This window comes from Pinus tabuliformis, chromosome 2_1, assembly GCF_031772625.1.
Source record: "Pinus tabuliformis cultivar Carrire ecotype Pingquan chromosome 2_1, CPIR1, whole genome shotgun sequence".
Lineage (NCBI taxonomy): Eukaryota > Viridiplantae > Streptophyta > Pinopsida > Pinales > Pinaceae > Pinus > Pinus tabuliformis.
Genome location: NC_142299.1, coordinates 887,217,932 through 887,238,327, shown reverse-complemented (window position 1 = coordinate 887,238,327; position 20,396 = coordinate 887,217,932). Strand labels below are relative to the sequence as shown.

At 38.4% G+C, this 20,396-nt stretch overlaps 1 protein-coding gene across 1 annotated transcript; it reads right to left on the bottom strand.

Annotated features, from left to right (window-relative positions):
* Positions 1-6,905: 6,905 nt before the first annotated feature.
* Positions 6,906-15,051, bottom strand: LOC149203492 (vesicle-associated protein 4-1-like). Its single transcript, XM_089403461.1, has 6 exons — positions 14,178-15,051; positions 14,019-14,089; positions 11,519-11,600; positions 8,142-8,251; positions 7,901-7,978; positions 6,906-7,644 (listed from the first exon to the last, which is right to left on the bottom strand). Exons 1-6 carry the CDS (start codon positions 14,446-14,448, stop codon positions 7,489-7,491), a joined length of 768 nt encoding a protein of 255 aa, XP_089259587.1. The 5' UTR covers positions 14,449-15,051; the 3' UTR covers positions 6,906-7,488.
* Between the last annotated feature and the right edge of the window lie 5,345 nt (positions 15,052-20,396).

Here is a 20,396-nt window from a genome sequence, read left to right as displayed (position 1 = left end):
TTAGCCTCTAATGATAAAATAATGTGCAAATAAAACCCCTATTGGTGACAAACCCACCAAACTAGCTCACAAGTGGAAAAATAAGCCTCACAAGGGGCCAAATAATTATATGTACATGTCGTGGGGCCCTCCAAAGGCTTAATAATGTCCTGAAGTGCCATATTGAGGAATAAATTCCTTGGAATATGATGGACAAGAGGGTGGCCCCTTGTTCTCCAAATATTAGACCTGTGGTGCTCCCAGTGGATCTGAGGGTACATAAATGACCCCATGGGTCTCCATATGAATCGAAGATGCCTATAAATCCTCTGCAAGGGTTTGAGTGGTAGAATGAATGCTTCCATGACGTCATACAAGTCTTGGGACACCTGCCAAGAGTGTGGGGCTCCTGTGGGGGCCTGTTGGGCATAATGTACCAAGCATATCACCATCATCCCACGAGTGGATCACTAGTAGTCTTTGAACATTGATGAAGATTCATGGAGTGATGTCTGCTAGTTGTGGAGGCCAATGGCTCTCTATGCACACCTTATATGTGCCAATGTAGACCTCTACGGGTTAGGATCCTGTATAGGGAGACCAAACCAAAATGGAAACCACATGTAATCCTGCATAAGATCTAATGTGTCCCCTAGGCTTCCAGTCCAACCAGTCATTAAAATAATCATGTAAAAGATTTTACAAATTATGGATAACAAAGTGGGCACCTCATAATGACATGCCCTTCCATAGTGGGCTTTGGCATGTGCTAGTGTCTCCAAGCTCCAAAGGGGGTTAACCAAGTACCTTATTAGGTCGTTTCAGCGCTTGAAGGGGATAGTGTGTCCAAGATACATCCCTCTAATGGGGTTGGCAAGTGATAAATAAGTGGAATGGAGTAGGGAATGAGAAGGGCAATCATATGCCACATATTGGGGCATAGGGGTAGCTAAATAAGGGGAAGCCAACACCTCGGTATGTAATGTGTAGGAGGGATAAATCGTGGTACATGAGATGTTCCGACCTTGCTTTTTCCACCATTCTTTATATGCATTTTTTGTTTTATGAATTTTCTTTAATTAACTGCTCATGGCTCAAAGGACAAGAGCATGATGTGTAAGATATAGCAGTGATTACCCCCTTCTAGGTAGGGTGGTTCATTGCCCTCCAAGGGTTGGGACAATCATGGGTCCCTGAATGATAAAAGAGGCTCATCTAGGGCCTATGGAACTAGGGTGATGACCATGGATTGGGGTAGAGCTCATATATTGGATTTTCCCCACATGCTAATTATTTTGTCTCAACCATCTTTTGTATTTTGTGGTACAATTTCCTATTAAATGTGGCCAATTATGTTTTTTTTTTAACTGTTTCAACCTCCGGAGCATCATTCTAGGCCTGACCCAAGTTGGGGGCAAGGGATAGAGAGGTTGGCCCTATGTGGACCCGGAATGGAAATGTGGACTCAAGTGGGAGAAATGATGAATGGGGTGTAGCGAGTGGAAATGGAGTAATATATGTGGATAAAGGAGCGGGACCACGCACCCAAAGTTGGGGTTTAACAAGTAATACCACCCTATAACCAAATGGTCAATAAAGGAGATCCTGCGGGACTAAGATCCAAGGTTAACCTCTAAAATAGATCAAGGGGACAAGAGCACAAACTAAGCCCAACCTTTCCGCCAAATCCCCCCATCAATCCATACCCAGAAGGATGCATGATAAGTAAACCCAATACTCAATTACCAAATGACAAGACATACCTTTTGATTTGAGAGGCCCACCTTCAAACATATGATCAATACAAATGGGTGAGGGACCACATGGTTGGCTTAGGCAGCAGAGAAATGGCACAAGGAGTTAAGAGGCTGCAAGGGGTTGTTGGCTGCCAGCTGAGGTTCATCATGGAAAAAAATTTCTCCTAGGGATATCACCCATGAAGTGGTGAGTAACAATACTAATTGATTGAAAATAGAAGCTTGTTTAATGGCAATTCAACAAATAATTGAAAAATGGAAATGAAGATTCATTCTCTCATTTTCCATAAGCTGGAAGATCAAATCCTTAAGTCTGAAGTTCTGATCCACAAATCATGAGTCACCAACAAGTAAAAGCCTTCAAAACATAAAGGAATTTGTTTTCGTTTCTAGTCTTAGATCTTCAAAATCTCTGGAAAATCTCCACAAAAATTAATATTAAAAACCATATTAAAAATGTAAGCTATTATTAAAATTAAGATCTAAAAATCATACAAATCTAATTTTTCGAGAAAAAAAAAAACCCAATTTCTATAAATTAGAAACAAATCCTAAATCTGTGTCAAAATTGTTCAATGCTATCACATGCTTCATTTACTATTGCATTTCTAACCATTAGATAGCATTTTGATGAAATTCAAACAACAAAATGTTTTGGCATATGATTTTATTCTAAAAGTAAATTCAGCAATCTCATTTTGGTGCAATTTCGTAACCCATTGTCTACTCAACTTTGGGAGCATTTAACTTATACATTTGACCAAGTAATAATTCCCATATTGTTCTCCTCAATCTGTGCTTTCCAATGAACCCTCTTGTGCCTGATTAAATGTCCTAGAACTCAAGATATGACCTTTGAAAGTTGTGACTCCACAATCGTTCATCAATTTCATGGATGCATCAGGGCCATTGATCTAAAAAGCAAAAATGTTTATATGACATGCATGGCAAAAGTGGGTACATCATGGTTTGTGTCAACATAATGGTAGGTATAGTGGAGGTGTGTGTAATAGATATATTTTGACTCGACATGAAAGGTTAAAGTTAAGTAATAAATATAATCGAAACCCTAGGCAAAACAATATAAATCATAGCCCAAGTTCTAGAGTTTGTGTGATAACAAGTCAAACCCTCGTGTGAGTGAATTTGTGAAGCCTACGTGGAGTGTAAGGTGGATTAAATGTTAATAAAACAAATAATAACAATGAACCCTTCCACATCATCGCACCCACATCGAGAAATGGAGGTTAGCAAAAACCCAAACTTGGCACGAACTCGAGATGATGTGATCAAGCAATAAAATAATATAATTAATAAAAACTATCGCCATTGGACCTTCAACGTCATCACAACCTCGGTCCCTTACATCAAATGAATTTGAAGTTGAAAAATGAACAGGACCCCGGGACGAGGATTCGCAAAAATAAAATAATAAAGTAACTAAAAATAAAAATAAAAACAAAAACTAATTGATCTCCTTGCGGCTCCCCTGATCCAAGGTTCCCGACCCCCTTTAGCCTAAGGTTCCCGGCTCCTCTGGCCCACGACTTCATGACCATCGCCCTTGCACCGTCGAGATGATGTGGCAAACAATGTTGACATGATATCTACATGGAGTTTCCATGTGGCAAGGAGAAATGGCGTTTTAGGGGTGTTGATATGGCCAAGATGAAGTGATACATAGCAATGGCTTGGAAGTGCCATGTGTAAGTCCATTTAACATTGCCACCTCAGCAAGCAATGTACGCTACCACTTCATCATGCCACCTCAAAAAAAACAAAGTAAAAATACAAAACTTTGAAGGGCCATAACTTTTGATACGGGAGTCGAAATGCCACAATTTTTATATCATTGAAAATGTATCGATGAGAAGATCATGAAAGCATCAGATATGGAAAATTATGAAACCAAAGAATCGCTCAAAATAGGAAACCAAATGCAAACCAAGTCAATATTTTCATAATTTAAATGAGGGCGCCTTTATTTTTAGAGAAAAAATTGGGGATTTGTTGAGGCCTCAACACATTAACTACAAATAGGTAGTTCTAAACATAGGCATCATAGGAGGCAACAAAAAGACAAAGCTTCGTCTCTATATTTCCATTTGCGTAAAGTGATGTTAGGGTGCAATTTTTTTTAGACTTGGATAAGGCAGTAGAGATCCTCTTAAATACAACCAATGTTCATCTCCAATGTATTTGAAAATACCACTTTTCCTAAGGTTGCAGTTGCAACTATGGTCTTAGAGTTTGATGACCCCCATTATCTTAGTATTCAAGACTTGCTAGTACTTCTCCTAACAAGGCTTCCCATCACTCATGTTCAAAGGTTTCTTTATTGGGGTCTTGAATATAGACTTTATTTTCCTCCTAAATGTTCGATTCAACAATTAGTTTGCAATCTTATTTGATGTTCTTCTAATGTGAAAGTAAAATGCATTTAGGTTTTCCAAAGCTTTATTGGTCAAAGCTGTTTTTAAGTACCATTATCCTTTGATTTTGTTCTCAACCTCCCTTTACTTGTATATCATGGATTACATGTCTTAAGCCAAGTTTTGATCCTTATGTAAGGGCCCCATTTCTATCTTTTTTGTGGAAGCCCCCTATATAAATCCTAGGTTGTCTTTCTCACCTCTAAATCCTAGGTTGTCTTTCTCACCTCTAAACTAAGTTTATACCTAATTTTCTCTTGGTGATTCCGCATGTTTGTAGACATTATTGGTCTTTAAAAGTCATTCTTCAAGGTGTAGTGTTAAATAGATGAGAAAATTATGGGAAAATATTCAAGGGAAAATTCCTCACATTTCACTACCAATAATTTTGCAAAGATGCCCCGCGCCATAGTTTCAATGAAAATACCCCAACAGCTCAACAACTTAGCATACATGCTCAACAACAACTTAGCATACATGAGTAGTGTCACCTCAAAATTCAAAGGACCCACAAAAGGAAATTTTTGAAAAACTTTGAACCTGGGTGCAAAAATAACAACTTCAACACTTTACCAACCAATTAAACCAATATTAATTAAATTTTAAATTTAATGTAAACCTAAAAAAAATAAGTTTTGGTGAATGTCCTTATCATATAGTGTCATAGGGATATTTTATTCATTGGGCCACGCATAGGGATATTTCATTCATTGGGCCATGCAGCTGCATTTGCGCCTTCCTCTGGAAATTTCCTGTGTGGAACCCCAAATGGGCTTCATGTTTAAAAGGAACCCTTCATGTTAGGTGGTTGAAAGCTACCCAAGAAGCTTTTCATGTGCGTAGTAGGACCCACCCAAATAATTTGGCTCCCGTGACATGGAAACTAAACTTTGTTCTCCATATCCACTCGCATACGGTACCAATTAGTGGCGCCAACAATGTCGTCCTTTGAAAATTGACACAAAGTACCTGCCCTTTTGCCTTTTTTTTTGTCAAACCAAGCACGCCATACAGTGAAAGCAGTGTGTCGTACACCCTGTGAATGGGTCCAAACAACCCCACAAAACCTCAAATCGAATATATTAAAGATAAAGAAAACGGTAGCCAAGGTTTGACTCAAACTAAAGCCAATCCACCAGATTGCTCAAAGCTGAGGTGAAGTGACATTTTAAGTCAACAACTTAATATCTGGCCAAAAGTTAGAAGGAATTCCATCAATATCCACTAGGAATAAAGATTAAAAGTACATAAAATTGGGAAATAGACTTTAGCTGTTCATATTCAAGTAATGGGCGTTCTTGGAACTGTTTGCATCCCATCACTGTATTGGATAAGTCGAGAAATAGATATAGAATCCAATAAAAGTCCTGCATCATTAACTAGTCTATTAAGATACAGTATGGTTCGGCATGAGTTCCTCGTCTAGTAAAGTGGTCAACTCTTTAGACGCACCTCGTGAATTCCACCTTTGTAGTAGTTGACAACTGCACCTACTTTATTCCACTTGTGGTTTGTTGATAACCAGACTATCATTTGAATCTCATACTTGGGAGCCACGGTCAATTTCCAGGGTGCCATCATTTAGATTCCATGTCTGGACTCTAGTATGTGCTCAGTTGTCTTGCCACCTAGTAGTGCCTTCGAATAATATCTTGATATGTGGTAATGGAAAGAAAGATATTTCATGCAGAAAGGAGAGGGAGGGAAGGTATCGTGTAGCATTCATACAGAAGCTACATGATACAAAAGTTGTTTTGAACAATCAGTCACGCTACAATAATAACATACAAAAGCTTGTTATGTGCAGATTCATATTTGTTGTCAACTGGAAAAGAGAGCATGTGCAAATCATGACAGATTTATCTCATAAAAGGCATTTTCCCCAAAATCACATAATTTGACAAACTAATAAATTGCAACATCTAGAAATGGATTACTAACCACTAGGGATTCATCAAGGAGGGGGGTGATAATCCCCCCACCAGGTTTCAAATCCCACAGGAATGTGGTATGTTTAACCACCCTCCAAATAAACATTGGGAGGCAGCCGTCATTGCCAGCAAAAGCAAGGCAGACATGAAGATGGACAATATTCCTAATCCCTGGTTCTGTCAGTATTCCTTGATGGTTTAATGGATTACTTTCTATAACTAAACTAAACATGAAATGTATCTGAATTTATAATCATTGTGTGCAGAACAAAAAGCAGAAAACTAGAAATGGGAATCTGGACAAACAAAGACAGAACAAAAAAGGAGGCTGGATAGCAGATTAAATCAAAGGGCACAAATACATGAGAAACATAGCCAGAAAAGTATCTCAAATATCATGCAATATACAAGGTGTGCTACTATCAAAAGACTCTAGCGCAATGAATAAACATATTCCTTTTCGGTAAGGATACACACATGTTTTAATGTGTGGGGAGCTATGAACCCCAACTTTGCATTATCAAGGTAAAATCCACATTAACTCAGCCTACTACTACACATAACCAGCGCACTGTGCCCACTAGGGTTTGAACTCTGGTAATTATTGTGGTGACAACCCATGTCAACCACTAGACCATAGCCTGACAGAATCAAGGAATCATACGCATTCAATGTAATTCGTTCTTTTGATAATATGTCTTAGCCACATCATTAGTGAAATGAGACATGTAAATGTGCTCTTTTCTGTTAACAGCTCAGCAACCGCACTATGCGAAATGAACTAAACCATGTAAACAAACCCTCCATTCAAAGACTCAAAATAAATCCAAATGAATTAAAATCGATTGGCGAACAAGATACAAAACAACCAATCCTGCCACACAGGTCAGGTGGTTGGTCAAAATTACAAAAGATTTTCCAGAGACACAAAATAAAATTCAACCCCTGATTCCAACCCCTAACTAAACTATAGACAATTTCTGTCGCTCTGTCCAACATGGACTGAGTAAAAGTTTATGCCTGCTAAAATCAGCAAATTGCGAGAATCAGCAGACTGCAAAAAGCAATGCATGCTGAAGACTATGTACCAGTAACAGCTGTGACCCTAATCAATGTAAGCCTTGGGTGGCAACAGTGAACTGTATTACATTCAAAGTTTTCCCTCAAAGAGCCTCAGTTTACATTTGATATCTGATCAGGATGTAACCCTGCAACTAGTTTAAAGCTTATCATTGTATCTGCCCCGAAGCTGCTAAAAGCCACCAATTTCATAGTATCATACAGAATCTTCTACTTGTTGCCTGGCTAGATATTTCTCCCTTCGCTCCTACAACACAAAAGCAATTGCAGTCTTCAAGATCCGTGCATTTGTCAACCAAAGTCAACTGCCTAGGTAATATCAACAATAAAATTTGTCCTTACCCATTGATCTAGAACTCCTTCTGCTGAAGCTGTTGATTTTGGAGCATTGTCATCCTGAGGCTTTTTCCGTGCTTGGTTGAGAGCTTCAGCTTCTGCAAGACGTTTCTTCAAGTTATCTAAATCCTTCACAAGTAAACAAGATTTATCGTGGAAGTTAAAAAAATATAGTTGGAGTTCTTTAGGAGTTATGGTTAAGATTAGACAGAGATACTACAATATAAGCCAAAATATTTTCCCCTCTGCAGATGGTCATAGGTTTCTACAGGAAATCATTGGAACTTTCCTAAAATCAAACAAGCTAAAATCAAACCAAAAAATGATGAGGATTTATCATGAGATGAACTAAAAGCATGTTGGTTATTGTCTGGTGTCATTTTACCTGGCAAGGGCGTTGAGGATCCAGAAACACTACTTGCAAAACTCTTTCCACTGCCACTAATTCCTTATGCTCGTCAAACTTCAGTTGGGTGGATTGCAAGGGATTTTGATGTCACAAGACAAGGAAAATTGTTTATTGATTTTCACACACAGTGAAAAAATTATAAACTATAATTTGAATCATAAAGCTTAGATAATAAAACTTGAATTCATTGAGCAAAAGAAAAATGCATGAGTCTTACTAGTTCTGAAGTGAATTCAACCCCTTCTTTGACTTTCAAACTAACAATCCTAAATTTGTCTTTTGTCTTTTTCTCATTAGGATGCTCTGGTTGCTCGACAAACTTCATAACTGTGTGACATCTCTGTGTGTTAAAAGATCTTACAGGACTGTCTAGATTACTTGTACAGGACTACATGTATTTCAAGCAGACATACATCAACGAGTAAAAAAAATCTGGTCAGCTTAGATTGAATAATCAATGTTGCATTAGACTAGCTTGTTTGTGATTATGCTTCATCATAGGATAGTAGCAACTTGTATGCTTTCCTTTGGCCCATACTGCAATAGAGACATTAAATGTGCAACCAATGTTCACAAGCAGCAGCCATATGGAACATAGGCAAGTGACTTAACCCATCACGCCTTTAATAAAATTTATTCAAAAATGAGAAGAAAGAAAGGAAACCAAGCTTGCATGCATACAAAACACACAATAGTAATGGGAAATATGAGATGTTAACATATACATAAAGAAGGCTAGCCACATTAGGTATCAACAAAATAGAATAAAATACACTTCTAGATAAACATAATTGCTTGAAAGTCAAACAAGAGAAATTCTGTATTTCTTCAGGAATGTCGAGTATTTACTTCTTTACACATATTTTTCTACAACAAATTCACCTTTAGAACATGACATTTTTCTGGATTACATTGCTTTCTCAGAAGTAGGCCTAATTTCCTTGTTTTCTCCACTGAAAATATGTTATAATCTCATCATTTTCCCTAGAAATTTTGTTAACTATCCCAAGACAGAATTTGTCATTTATCCACCAACCTTGATTGTAACTAATATTTCAGTATAAATATATCTTGTGTCACTGATCAAAGTAAGAAAATTATGTCACGTAGATGTCTTAAATAACTAACTGGAGATAAAACTTGTAGCAGCTCCAAATTGAGAACCAAAAAAAAATTACAAAGCTCAATTTCTGAAAATGAACAATTTTTTGCCTTTGACTACCTTTTTGTCAGTTTTTGAAAATGAACAAATTTTATGATTTTTCTGGGGTGTTTACCTTTTCTTTTCTAACAATTCTACTATGCATGTAAAACTTAGCTAAGCATGTCATACTTCTATGAGCAGTTGTGTACGTTACAGAAGATCTCTAAACATAAAGGATTCCTTACTAAAGTGTTCAGAATGAACTGCAAAATGAAGTTATCAAAAATAAGATGCATGGCCAAGGGGAGAGGTTTGGTGATAAATTGCTTACATAATTATCTTAGCTGCATCTGGCTACAAGCACCATTCAAAATTCGGCAAATCAAAGATTTAAATTATAGTAGGAACCAATGTTTTAAAACTAGGACTCAGCCGACAGTCAACTCAGACTTGGACTTAGACTTGGCTATGACTCAAACCAAATTGAATTTAATGACTTGGTTTGCTAAAACAATACATAAAATATTTAAATTTTAATGAAAAATAAAATCATTTTAAAGATCCCAAAAAAGCAAAAAAGACAAAATATGCAGAGTCTGTTCATGTGTATACCATGTAAGGGTGAATATTTCAAAATGTGCATAATTAGGTTTTAGGGTGCTATGAATTAGGGTTTGGGTATTAATTTTTTTTAACTTTGATTTTTCCCTTGAAAACTAAGTAGCCCGTGTTGGACCGGTTTGGTACTGAACCACTGAGTCATGCATTGACTAGGCCAGTTTGGTACCAAACCAGTCCCTGAACTAAGCAGAAGGTCAAGTGGACTTGATTTGGGATCAACTCAGTTCAGCCGATTCCAAGTCCAAGCAGACCAAGCTTAGAAACACGGGTTGGAACAACCACTGTAATGTAGCCCAGGAAAGAATGAGAACAAAGCTGAGGTTGGGTCAAGGTAGAAAATCATTTACTGTTGATTGTGCCACTAACCAATCCAATCAAAGAAGGTATTGAAACAGAAGGCAGTATGATCTATGCTCAAGGGGAGGAGATTCCATGCCGGGTGGCAGTTACTCAGCAGTTCAACAATTTAATTGCTAATTTAGTCCAAATCCTTTTAAGCAGACTCAAAACATGTCTGTTGCTTTGATGGTTAATCCTCGAGAAAAACAGAAGAAGAAATTTAAAACTAATGCTATTAGTCAGGTCAAGTGACATGGAATGTGCATTCAGCAGGGAAGACAAGAGGCTGGAAGCTGGGAGAGATGGATATACTATTGGCTACCTACTTCAAGTGGTTGGAGGCAGAAATGGAACAGGTCACATCGGAATACTGCCTGCACCAGCTAGCCCTTGTGATTGCGGAAGATGTTACCTTTACCAACTTCAAAGTGGCTATAAACCAATGCACTGATCCAGATGTTCTGAGTCCGCAAGGTGTCTTCCGGTAACAAATGTTAAAACTTAAATATACAGAAGAGTGGTCAATGACTGTTTGTATAGAGCTTAGCTTGGTAATGGAACATCCAAGCACCAGTCTTGATGACCTTGACAATTTTGCACGCCTGAAATGGCACCTGCAACATGCTCAGGCATGCAAGATTTAGAACCTATGCAGAAAAGCAGTGGTTTTTGACATGGAAAGCACAGCAGTCACTTCACAGAGCCTGTCACAGGCAACTGTGCAGACAGAACCATCATGCTGAACCTAGGTCATTCCCATGATGTGCCCATTGCCTAGCAGTTAGCACCTACCATTATGGGACCATGGGTTAAAGATCTGTTCCTTGATGCTGATGTGGCATCTCCAACTTTTTCTCATAGTAATTGCAGACTGATCACAGATTTATATATGTCATGTTTTGTTTACTATGAAAATAGCTGATGGCCATTGGAGCCTTATAACCACTTCACTTAATAAAATTTTACCTCCAGAGCAAGCAAGATATTCATCTCAGATCATGTGAGTCCCTGTGGGGTAGTGGTTTAGTGGCGAAGACAGTCGCAAATTCAGACCACCCACCAAGGTTTCCCCAAGACACTGGCAGTTCATGTGAGGTTGCACTGAAAATTAATTAGGCATCTCATATACTATTATTTATTCTATTGAAATTTACATGAAATAAAAATTTAAAACCCATGCCTAATGAATTACACATCTCACAACTTTATGAGGTCAAGCATAATCATTAAAAAGAGATTAAAGTCTTAATTAGTTAAACCATAAATCTTGTCTCTCATACATTTGAAAACTTTAAAATTTATTTTGTTATAAATTTGATTGAGGCCTTTGGAGTTTCACATATAAGCTGCAATCACAAATTATTTGCAGCATTTCTTATTTCTTTTCTACATGGCTTACACTGAATATTATGTAGTAAATCCTTTTGTCTTATTGCTGTCACTATAATTACTTTCAGTCTAGAAAAGGAGAAAAGAGATGAAGCCCTTACCTGTTGCTAAAATTGACTCTTTTGGAGCAAGAATGCCATTAGGAGGCCGCATAAAACAACTTTTAGGAGCATTTGTCTGGAACTGAAACCACAATTTCAAACAATTCATAACAAGTTACTTCAAAGCATAGATAACTTTTCAAGCCATAAATCCAGCTTTGCAAATAATGGAAAACATGGTAAGTCCTGATCTTGAGTTTCTGATCCCCATTGGATAATCTGGTTACATTTGCCTTGTCTTAATTTTGTTTCAATGCCAATGATTTGTGTACACGCAACAACTTCTTTGAAACTGTCTTTCTAAATGTTTCATACTAACAATTAGGCCATATAATAGTGTGATGACTGCATGAGAGAAACATTTTGTTACAACTCCACAAAATCAACAACATCAGCTAAAATTAGAACTGAGCAATACCTAACAAACAGGCCAAACCAGAAATACCCACTAACAATTAGACCAAATCTACTATCCTGCCAGGAATGGGAACAATAGTACAAAACTACTTGGAGATCGAGGCCAGTTCAAGTATTCCAGTACACTGCTTTTGCATTGTCCTCATTGTCTCCAGGATTATCAAATGCACAAGGCAACTCAATGGCAACAGACATGGTAAATGGAACCTTGTATTAATCATGTCCAGTATATCATATCTACATGCAAGAACAAAGGAAAATTGACTTAACAAACACCATTGGTTAAGAATCAAATGAAAATTATTATAGAAAGAGCTCATGTAATCCTCTAGTTTAGAAAAAGGGGAGCAGTATAAGCTGAACTCTAAGCGACTGAGGCTTGTTAAAATAACTAGGTACACTATTATAATTGCATCTTTCGATCCAGACCCTAATGCATGAGCTCAGCTAATGACTCATTGAAACATGACCCCATACACGGTAACAACTACCATTAGGACCTAAATGTAATCTGTACATGTGATGGCTCCATGGGAATTGATCTCACCGTCCTCCAACAACCAAACCTAAATAATTCTATTAAACAATCACAACATAGGTGACAAAAATATTGTAGCCAGCAACAATGAGTCAATGCTTATGGAACTAACACACCATTCATTAACAGAGGGATCAGATCTGCTAACAGTTAAAAGAATTGTCAATCATTGCAGACTCCATTACGTACTATGACCTAATACATGCCACCCAATAACCTGCAGACCAAACTTGCCAACAGGACTACCCAAAAAACATTAGAGCAGACCTTCTAACAAATAGGCCAAATTATAACGTGCATCACTTCAGACTCCACTGGAACCAGCTAAATCATCACACCTATTAGCAAATAGACCAAAGCTGCCAAACAGAAACACAAAATATTCTTTGCACCATTCTAGAATCCTGGAATCAAACTAAAACAACCCACTGCCAACCACTCTAACAAATATGCTAAATAATGTCATGTAGATTCCACGGAAGTTGACATGAAACATGCTACACTAACATGTTACAACTAGACCAAAACTGATAGTGGTCACAGTCTCACAGATCTTCGACTATTTTGACTCCAACATTGTAAACTCCATGCGAATTGGCTTAGCCATGAGAGGTTAACCAGACTACTGAGGGTTAATGTCTTAGCCCCCTCCAGGGTTCAAATCACCCAAAAGTGACTGATTCACCCCTGCAAGGGTGCCCAAAAGGCGATAGAACTATAATCGTCATTAAATCAGGTCATGTGGCCTCGTTCCCCTCCAGATCAAAAACTGCAAACAGTGTCCCACCTTCGGGTGATGGCTGTAGATTGGGATTTACGATCACAGATGATTCCCTGGAAGGATTCTCATCTCCATGTAACTTGGCTTGATATCTAAGCCACCCACTGATAGTGAAACTAATCATTCTAAAAATTGTCGCTGTAAACCATGAGAATCGATCCAATCAAACAACCAAACCAAACCTGCTAGAAAATACCAAATTATTCGGGACGCCCATTGTAGATACGACAGGAACTGATCTAACACAAGTTATCCACTAACACTCAGGCCAAACATTCTAAAACTATTTGATAAGTCATCACAGACTCCATGGAAGTTTTCTTAAAACATACTAGCAAAGACTAAACCTGCCACCAAATACCCAAAACTATTTTGTCTACAACTGCACAAAATCCATGGGAATTGACCTCATAAAAACCACCCATAACCAATTTGACCAACGCTTTTTAACAAACAGATCAAACAATAACCGACTGGACCTCCATACACACGGTGTGAATCCCGCTGCCTAATAACCACGGAGTTATGTTTGGTCCTTCAGCTTTAACATCAAACAATACTCGAGTCTATGGGTATTGTCCTAATACAATCTATCTACCCACTCACAATTAGTAGACCACACTCCACAAACAAATAAACCAAACTGTTTCATGGAAAGAACCAAACAGTCCATATGTAACTTCCCAAAGCAAAAACCCCATTTCACCACTCAGCCTTCCAAAAACCTTTTCAATAAATTGCTGACAAAAAAAATGAACGCCTACCTTGAATGCGACGTAAGATCTGCTCACGTTTTTAATCCTCACAGCGCTGGAGACCTGCTTCCCCGGCTCATCTACATCACATCCAGTAACTCAAATCTCAGAAACGATGACAAATTCAATCCAGCTTACATAAAAAGCAAAAGCTCCGCGGGCACTTACATATGAAATAGAGTTTCCGGTCGGGATCGAACCGCAGGCGTCGCCTGACAAGAAAGGAGGCCTTGGCAATCGCCCCCAAAGATCTCTGTTTTGTATTTTGTGGGTGCCGATTGCTGTTAGGGTCTCGATCAACTGACCCCCTGTTGCTATTATTACCATTAGTAACGCTGCTGCTGCTTCCTCCATTGTTCAGCCAGGGCATAGGGCAGAGATTCCAGCCCTTGGAACTCCGCTGCGTTGTAGGACCCCCAAACTCAGCGGTGGCCATCATGCAACCAGTGTTCGAATCCCTTCCCTTCCCAGAGCTTATAGAATTCGGTCATATACTGAAGAGGCGGGTATGGCTCTGAAGGACAGAATTAAGCATCAAAATAAAACCTTTTAGATGAGAAAGTGCAAGCAGGTTGATGGCAGAGAGCTGGTCGGGTATGAATTTGGCAACCTTGATTCGTTCCCTCAAATCATTGAATGCAATGGCAATCCAGAGAGTATATTCTCTTTGACTTTGCTATCCCTTCAACTTTTTGCAACCCCCATGGGCTTCCCCCTTTCGTTCTTCTTTCCTTCGGATTTTAGCAAAGCTTCAACCATGAGTGCACGTTCTATCAAGCTAAATTGTTTATTTTTTTGCCAGAACTGCAAACTTCTTTACAACTTCAACTTTACAGAGCTTCCATGGAGTTGGGGGTCACAAGTCACTTCCATTTGGCTTCATATACGCAAGAAGCCTGCATCAACAATGTAATGAATAGTATTACCATGAGAAGCTACAGTGTTAATGGTTCATCCGATTTTAAAATAACTCTAAAATGTTCACACGTGTATCAATGTATTATGGTTTATTGGGCTCTGTTAATCCTGTAATAAAACCATTTTCTTTGGCTAAAATTTTATGGGTGTCGGAGTCTCTTAATCATGCAATAAAAGGATTTTCTTTCGTTAAAAATTTAACATAGATTCGATTCTATTGTTCAGGCCTTGTGCACAGGTTAAAAAAAAAAAAGAAAAAAGAGGTAGGGTTTCCAGATTTTAAATGAATTCAAATCTTGAAATATTTTCGCATAATTTTAAATCGATATAAATTGATTAAATTTTTTAATAAATAGTTTTTATATACATTGGAGAATGTTGTATAAATGTTTTAAAGAATGTTTTACAGATGTTTTATATAAAAGTTTAGTTAAAATCATTGACAATTCAATAAAATAGAAATAGAGATAGAATCAAAAATATTTTAGTTAAAACCATTGACAATTTAATAAACGTCTTACAAAAATGAAGATGTTTATTTTTTTGGTTAATAATATTAAAAATATTTAATATTATTATATTTAAATTTAAAGAAAATTTTGCGCATGAAACGTAAAATAGACGGTTTTATTCATTCGAATTTTTGTGGGTAAAAATCTAATTATGCTAAGGGTTGTTGTGCCCTAGATTGGGAGTGATTTTCAGGTGATTTTGATAGCTTAGATGTCCCTGGGTTATGGCTACACAAGTCATAGGTTAGGCGTGTCAATCATCTAAGAACTCACAATACCTAACAACCAAACAAACAAAATAAAAATAAAAATTCTCAGTTTAGGGTGTTGGAATTCGCATCAATGGAGGAGGGGGGAGCTCGCTACCCTGTCGCTTCCCATCCCATTTAAGAGAGGGGGTGTGTGGCCAACCCACTCCATGCATTCACACATGCAAACCGTTATTCATTCATTTCACAATCATATGGCAGACTATTCTCCGTCTAAGTGCTCTTGGCTTGGAGATATTGGCTTCGTGTTTAACTATTGTGTCTGTGACATCCCCCCATCGCAAGTGGGACAATTCCCTTATGGAGCAAGCTTTGTGGGGCTCGAACCTGAGTATCGCAGCTCAGTGTTGTGTGACAAGTTATGTGTTTCAACTCTATTGCAGAGGACAACATATTCTTTTAGGTCCCTATAATGCTAGTGTACCCCCCTAATTGTTATTATTAGTGTAGCCCCCTATTGTTATTGTTGTGCCCATGTAGCCCCCATATTGTTATTGTTATGCCCCATAGAAGCCCACTATTGTTATAAATGTTATGCAACCAAATCACAAAATAGAAGAAAAGATAGATCAACGGCTTGAAAATTAGGCTCTTCAAGGGGTAACCCCCTTTACATCACATAAACAAACAATTCTTAGATGATACAAATGACAAAACCTCCTTGGTATATATAGGAGTCTAAGGGATCACAATATAATCAGATCCTACATAACAGTAATAATGCAAGGGCACAACAATAACAATAGTGGGTTTCTATGGGGCATAACAATAACAATATGGGGGCTACATGGGCACAACAATAACAATCAAGGGCTACACTAACAATAACAATAAGGGGGCTACACTGGCATTATAGGGACCTAACATATTCCCATGGCAAAGGCTTTGTGTGTGTGGTAATTCAAGGAGGTCCTAACTCCATGGATGTTAACCTCCAATGCATGCAGCAGGCATTGAGCATTTGTGAGGGGAGAAGGTCAAAGACAACAATGGAGGTGACCTCTGGGATGTTGGTGACAGCTACAATGGCAATTCGAGCAAGGGAGGGTGGCGATAAGCAACAATTTTTCCTCATTGTGATGCAAGTTCAAGCTCGGTGGGTTGACCAATACTGGGTAATTCATCATATGTTCAATCTCTCTCGTTTTGTCCACTCTTTCAATTGTTTAGCTTTTGTTTAGTGGCTACTAGTATATAGTGTCCAAAGTGCAATGGTGGTGAGCACTGGTTTTGGTATTCTTGATTCTTTGTGGTTGTTGGACCCTACTTGAAGTCCTTTCCTCTCTTTCCACCTGCTGCTCAATCTCATAAGAATGCGCTTCAGACTCCCCTGACAACTCGGGTTTTCTTAGGCTTTACTTTTACTCTATTCCATGTTTCACAGTCTCCCCAGTTGCTCTATTTTTTGGGAGGTGTCCTCATTTTGGTTCCTAGCAACCCGACACATCATTCCTCGACAGAGGATACATTGTCATTGGGGATCTAGTGGCAAAAGCCCTTAAGGATGACTGCAAACCCAATCCCAAGCACAAAATCCAAAAACCATTTTTCACTCCTCCAGAAAATCCAAGAGGAAATTTGTCAACTCGAAGCCTTAACCACTAATGACCACCAAGCCTACTCAAACTCTGAAATTCAAGCTAAAGTAGCCAATTGGGTTCCCTATCCTAGAAATACTAGGGGAAGATGGAGCCAATATTTTAACTTTGTTACCCTCTATTAGCAAATGAAGACATTTTGGGCAAGAACTTGAAGGAAAAACATGAAGACCACAACAACGTTACATCCTTCCTGAATGAAATTCAACATGTTCAATGCCATCAAGATTATTGTCTTGCTAATTTGGATGCTCGACTTGCTCACATAGAAGGCCATCTCCAATGTCGCCTAAAACCTCTAAAACCAACAGGGACCAATGCCCAAGGTTCAGCCCCAGTAACTTCATCATATACTTGATGTTATATTTAGCTACTCGGCGCATGTCTTTTACTTTTAGTAGTTCAATTTATTTCAGTTGTCATGGAATTAGCAGTTATAGTTGTTGGCATTCTGATAGACGTATACTATTGTCTATCGTCAAAAGTATTGGTTTCCCTTGTGCCAAATTGTGGCTGGACTCAACTTAAACAATGATATATGGTTTTGTATGAAGCCATTTTGAGGCAACATATAATTCCAAATGAACAAAAAAAAATTGAAGAAAAGTTGTAGAGTAAAATATTGAAAGATAAAATGAAATTAAAATATTACAAAGAAGTGGTCCACCCTAATATAAAAGATCAAAAGTATCGACTAGTTTTGTTTTGATGAGCTTAAAGAAGAAAATTTGCATTGCTAAAATACAAATTAATTCTTACCAATTACATAGCTAAACTTGGAGTTAGACAATCCCAAAGCATGGTGGGATGCTACAATCTTTAATCTTTGTGCCCTTAAGAGGGTTGGAGATGAAAAGCACTTTCTCATAGCTAAACTCGAAGTTGGACAATCCCAAGGCATGATGGGATGCTAGAATTTGTCATCTTTATGACCTTAAGAGGTTTGAAGATGAAAAGTACTTTCACCAACAATACCTCAAGTAGACCCAAATTGGATCTCAATTTCAAAATTTCTATCACAAAATCGACTTTCTTAACCTCTTAAGTCATCAAAATTAAAGTGGTCTTGAAATGTTTTTATTAATGATTTTTTTTGTCAGTGAAAATCTTTTCATTAATTCATCAAAAAGCTACAATAGATAAACATGAAGCCCAGTACTCTCTCGCCTTCACTCCAACTGGATTTGTTAGCCTGGAAAGCGGTACAAAAACTAAGTAAAAAGTGCCATTTTTTACATGATCCATAAAGGCAAAAACCCAAATAGACCAAAACACATGAAGAACAAGAAAACAACCAATAGACAACATAGGTCAAGGGTGAAGATCTGGTGCATGAGCTACACTCGCCGCCATAGGAAGACCATGATCCCTATGAGCATGAAATTTTTGTGTGAGGCACGCCTCCATCTCGTCCAAACATTCACTAGCTCAAGGCTAGCTCTAGCACAAAGATACCACAAGGTCTAAAATGTCCCACTAATTGTATTGGATGTTGTTTAGGAATGTAATAACCTAATTCCTGCCTTCGTATCATTGTTGCCAAATGTCTTCTAAGGTGGTTGAGATGTTTCACAGTTGCTCAGCTAGAGAATCCATCGTGGGTAGTTGCTCTACTTGACTCAACGACTAGGCCCGATCCTCGGTCACTTCTCCCACCACATCCATGCCACCAGCCACATCCTCATTCGTTGCCCATGCCCAACCAACTCTCTCCTCTAGCTAGTCTCGAGGTCCTGCTCCTCGTCGGGCTCGACCGTGTTGACCTAACATAACCTCTGGGTCTTCAAGACACCAAGAAGGGGATTTCAAAGTAAAGGGAGCAAACGAACCACTCCCATAGATCCCTCTACTCCATCCCTCTAGAGAAAGTGAAGTCACACTATAATTACAATGCCTACTGGCACATCCAATGCACCATAATTGGTGTTGGTCCTTACGGTGGGTCAAATTAACACTGACACCTGAAGAGGGATTCCTTGTGGAACCTCTGAGGCAAAAATGCCATCCAATTATGGTCCTCCTAAACCTCGATTCAAAACTTCGTCGCAGAACTGCACACTCTCGGGAAAGGATCATAACTGAGCATACCAACCATGTTCCTAACACACAATCAAAGTAAGAATTAAACCAAACATGAAGTACCAAGATTATCATGTCTCCACCGAGGGTTCGAAGGATTCGTCAAATCCTGAGCTCTGCAAATTGAAATTGTGCAACAGGAGCTCCACCCCACATTTCAAAAGGGCATTTTGTGCGTCCACAAACCCTCTCCCCTGGATCCCACACCACACCTAATAATCACTCGAGCAAGCACAACACTAGGAAAATTACACCAACACCAGCCCGGAAAAGCTTCCCAAAAATATGAGCATGCACAAGTGGAAAGTCTATGCATACTCAACATTAGTAAAATCGCCTTCCCTATCGTCCATGTGAAGAAACCAGAAATAAATGAAACTATTATGCATCAAGAGTATATATCGAGCCTTCACCTTCTCTAGGATTTGACCTTTTCGGCGCCACTTGTCGTGGTTGCCACTCCGTTTAATGTACGTGTCATATTCCATTAACCTGCCCACCGCGAGCTAGGATCTGTACCCTCCGTTCACCCACCCCCATCGGAGTTTTATTAATGGTTATTTAATACATAAACAAGATTTTAAAAAAATCTAAGTTTTCTCATTTTTTTTTTAAGTCTTATAAATCAACTCTAACCGAAGTATCCTCTTATTTTTTTAGAGTCATATAAACAACTCTGATTTCAATAAATGTTAATTATCATGATCATCATCAGCAATGGCAGGCACAAGGGGAGCTTGGGATAGATCACCATTAATCAAGTTGAACCATACAATCTATTGCAAGGTTTGTTTTAGGTTCAAGCTTGAGGAACCACGAAAATAAATATTTTTGGTGATTTTGATAGCTTAGTTGTCCTTGGGTCATGGCTACACAAGCCATAGGTTAGGCGTGTTAATCACCTGAGAACTCACAATACCTAACAAACAAACAAACAAAATAAAATAAAAATTCTCAGATTAGGGTGTTGGAATTCACATCGATGGAAGAGGGGGAGCTCGCCACCCTATC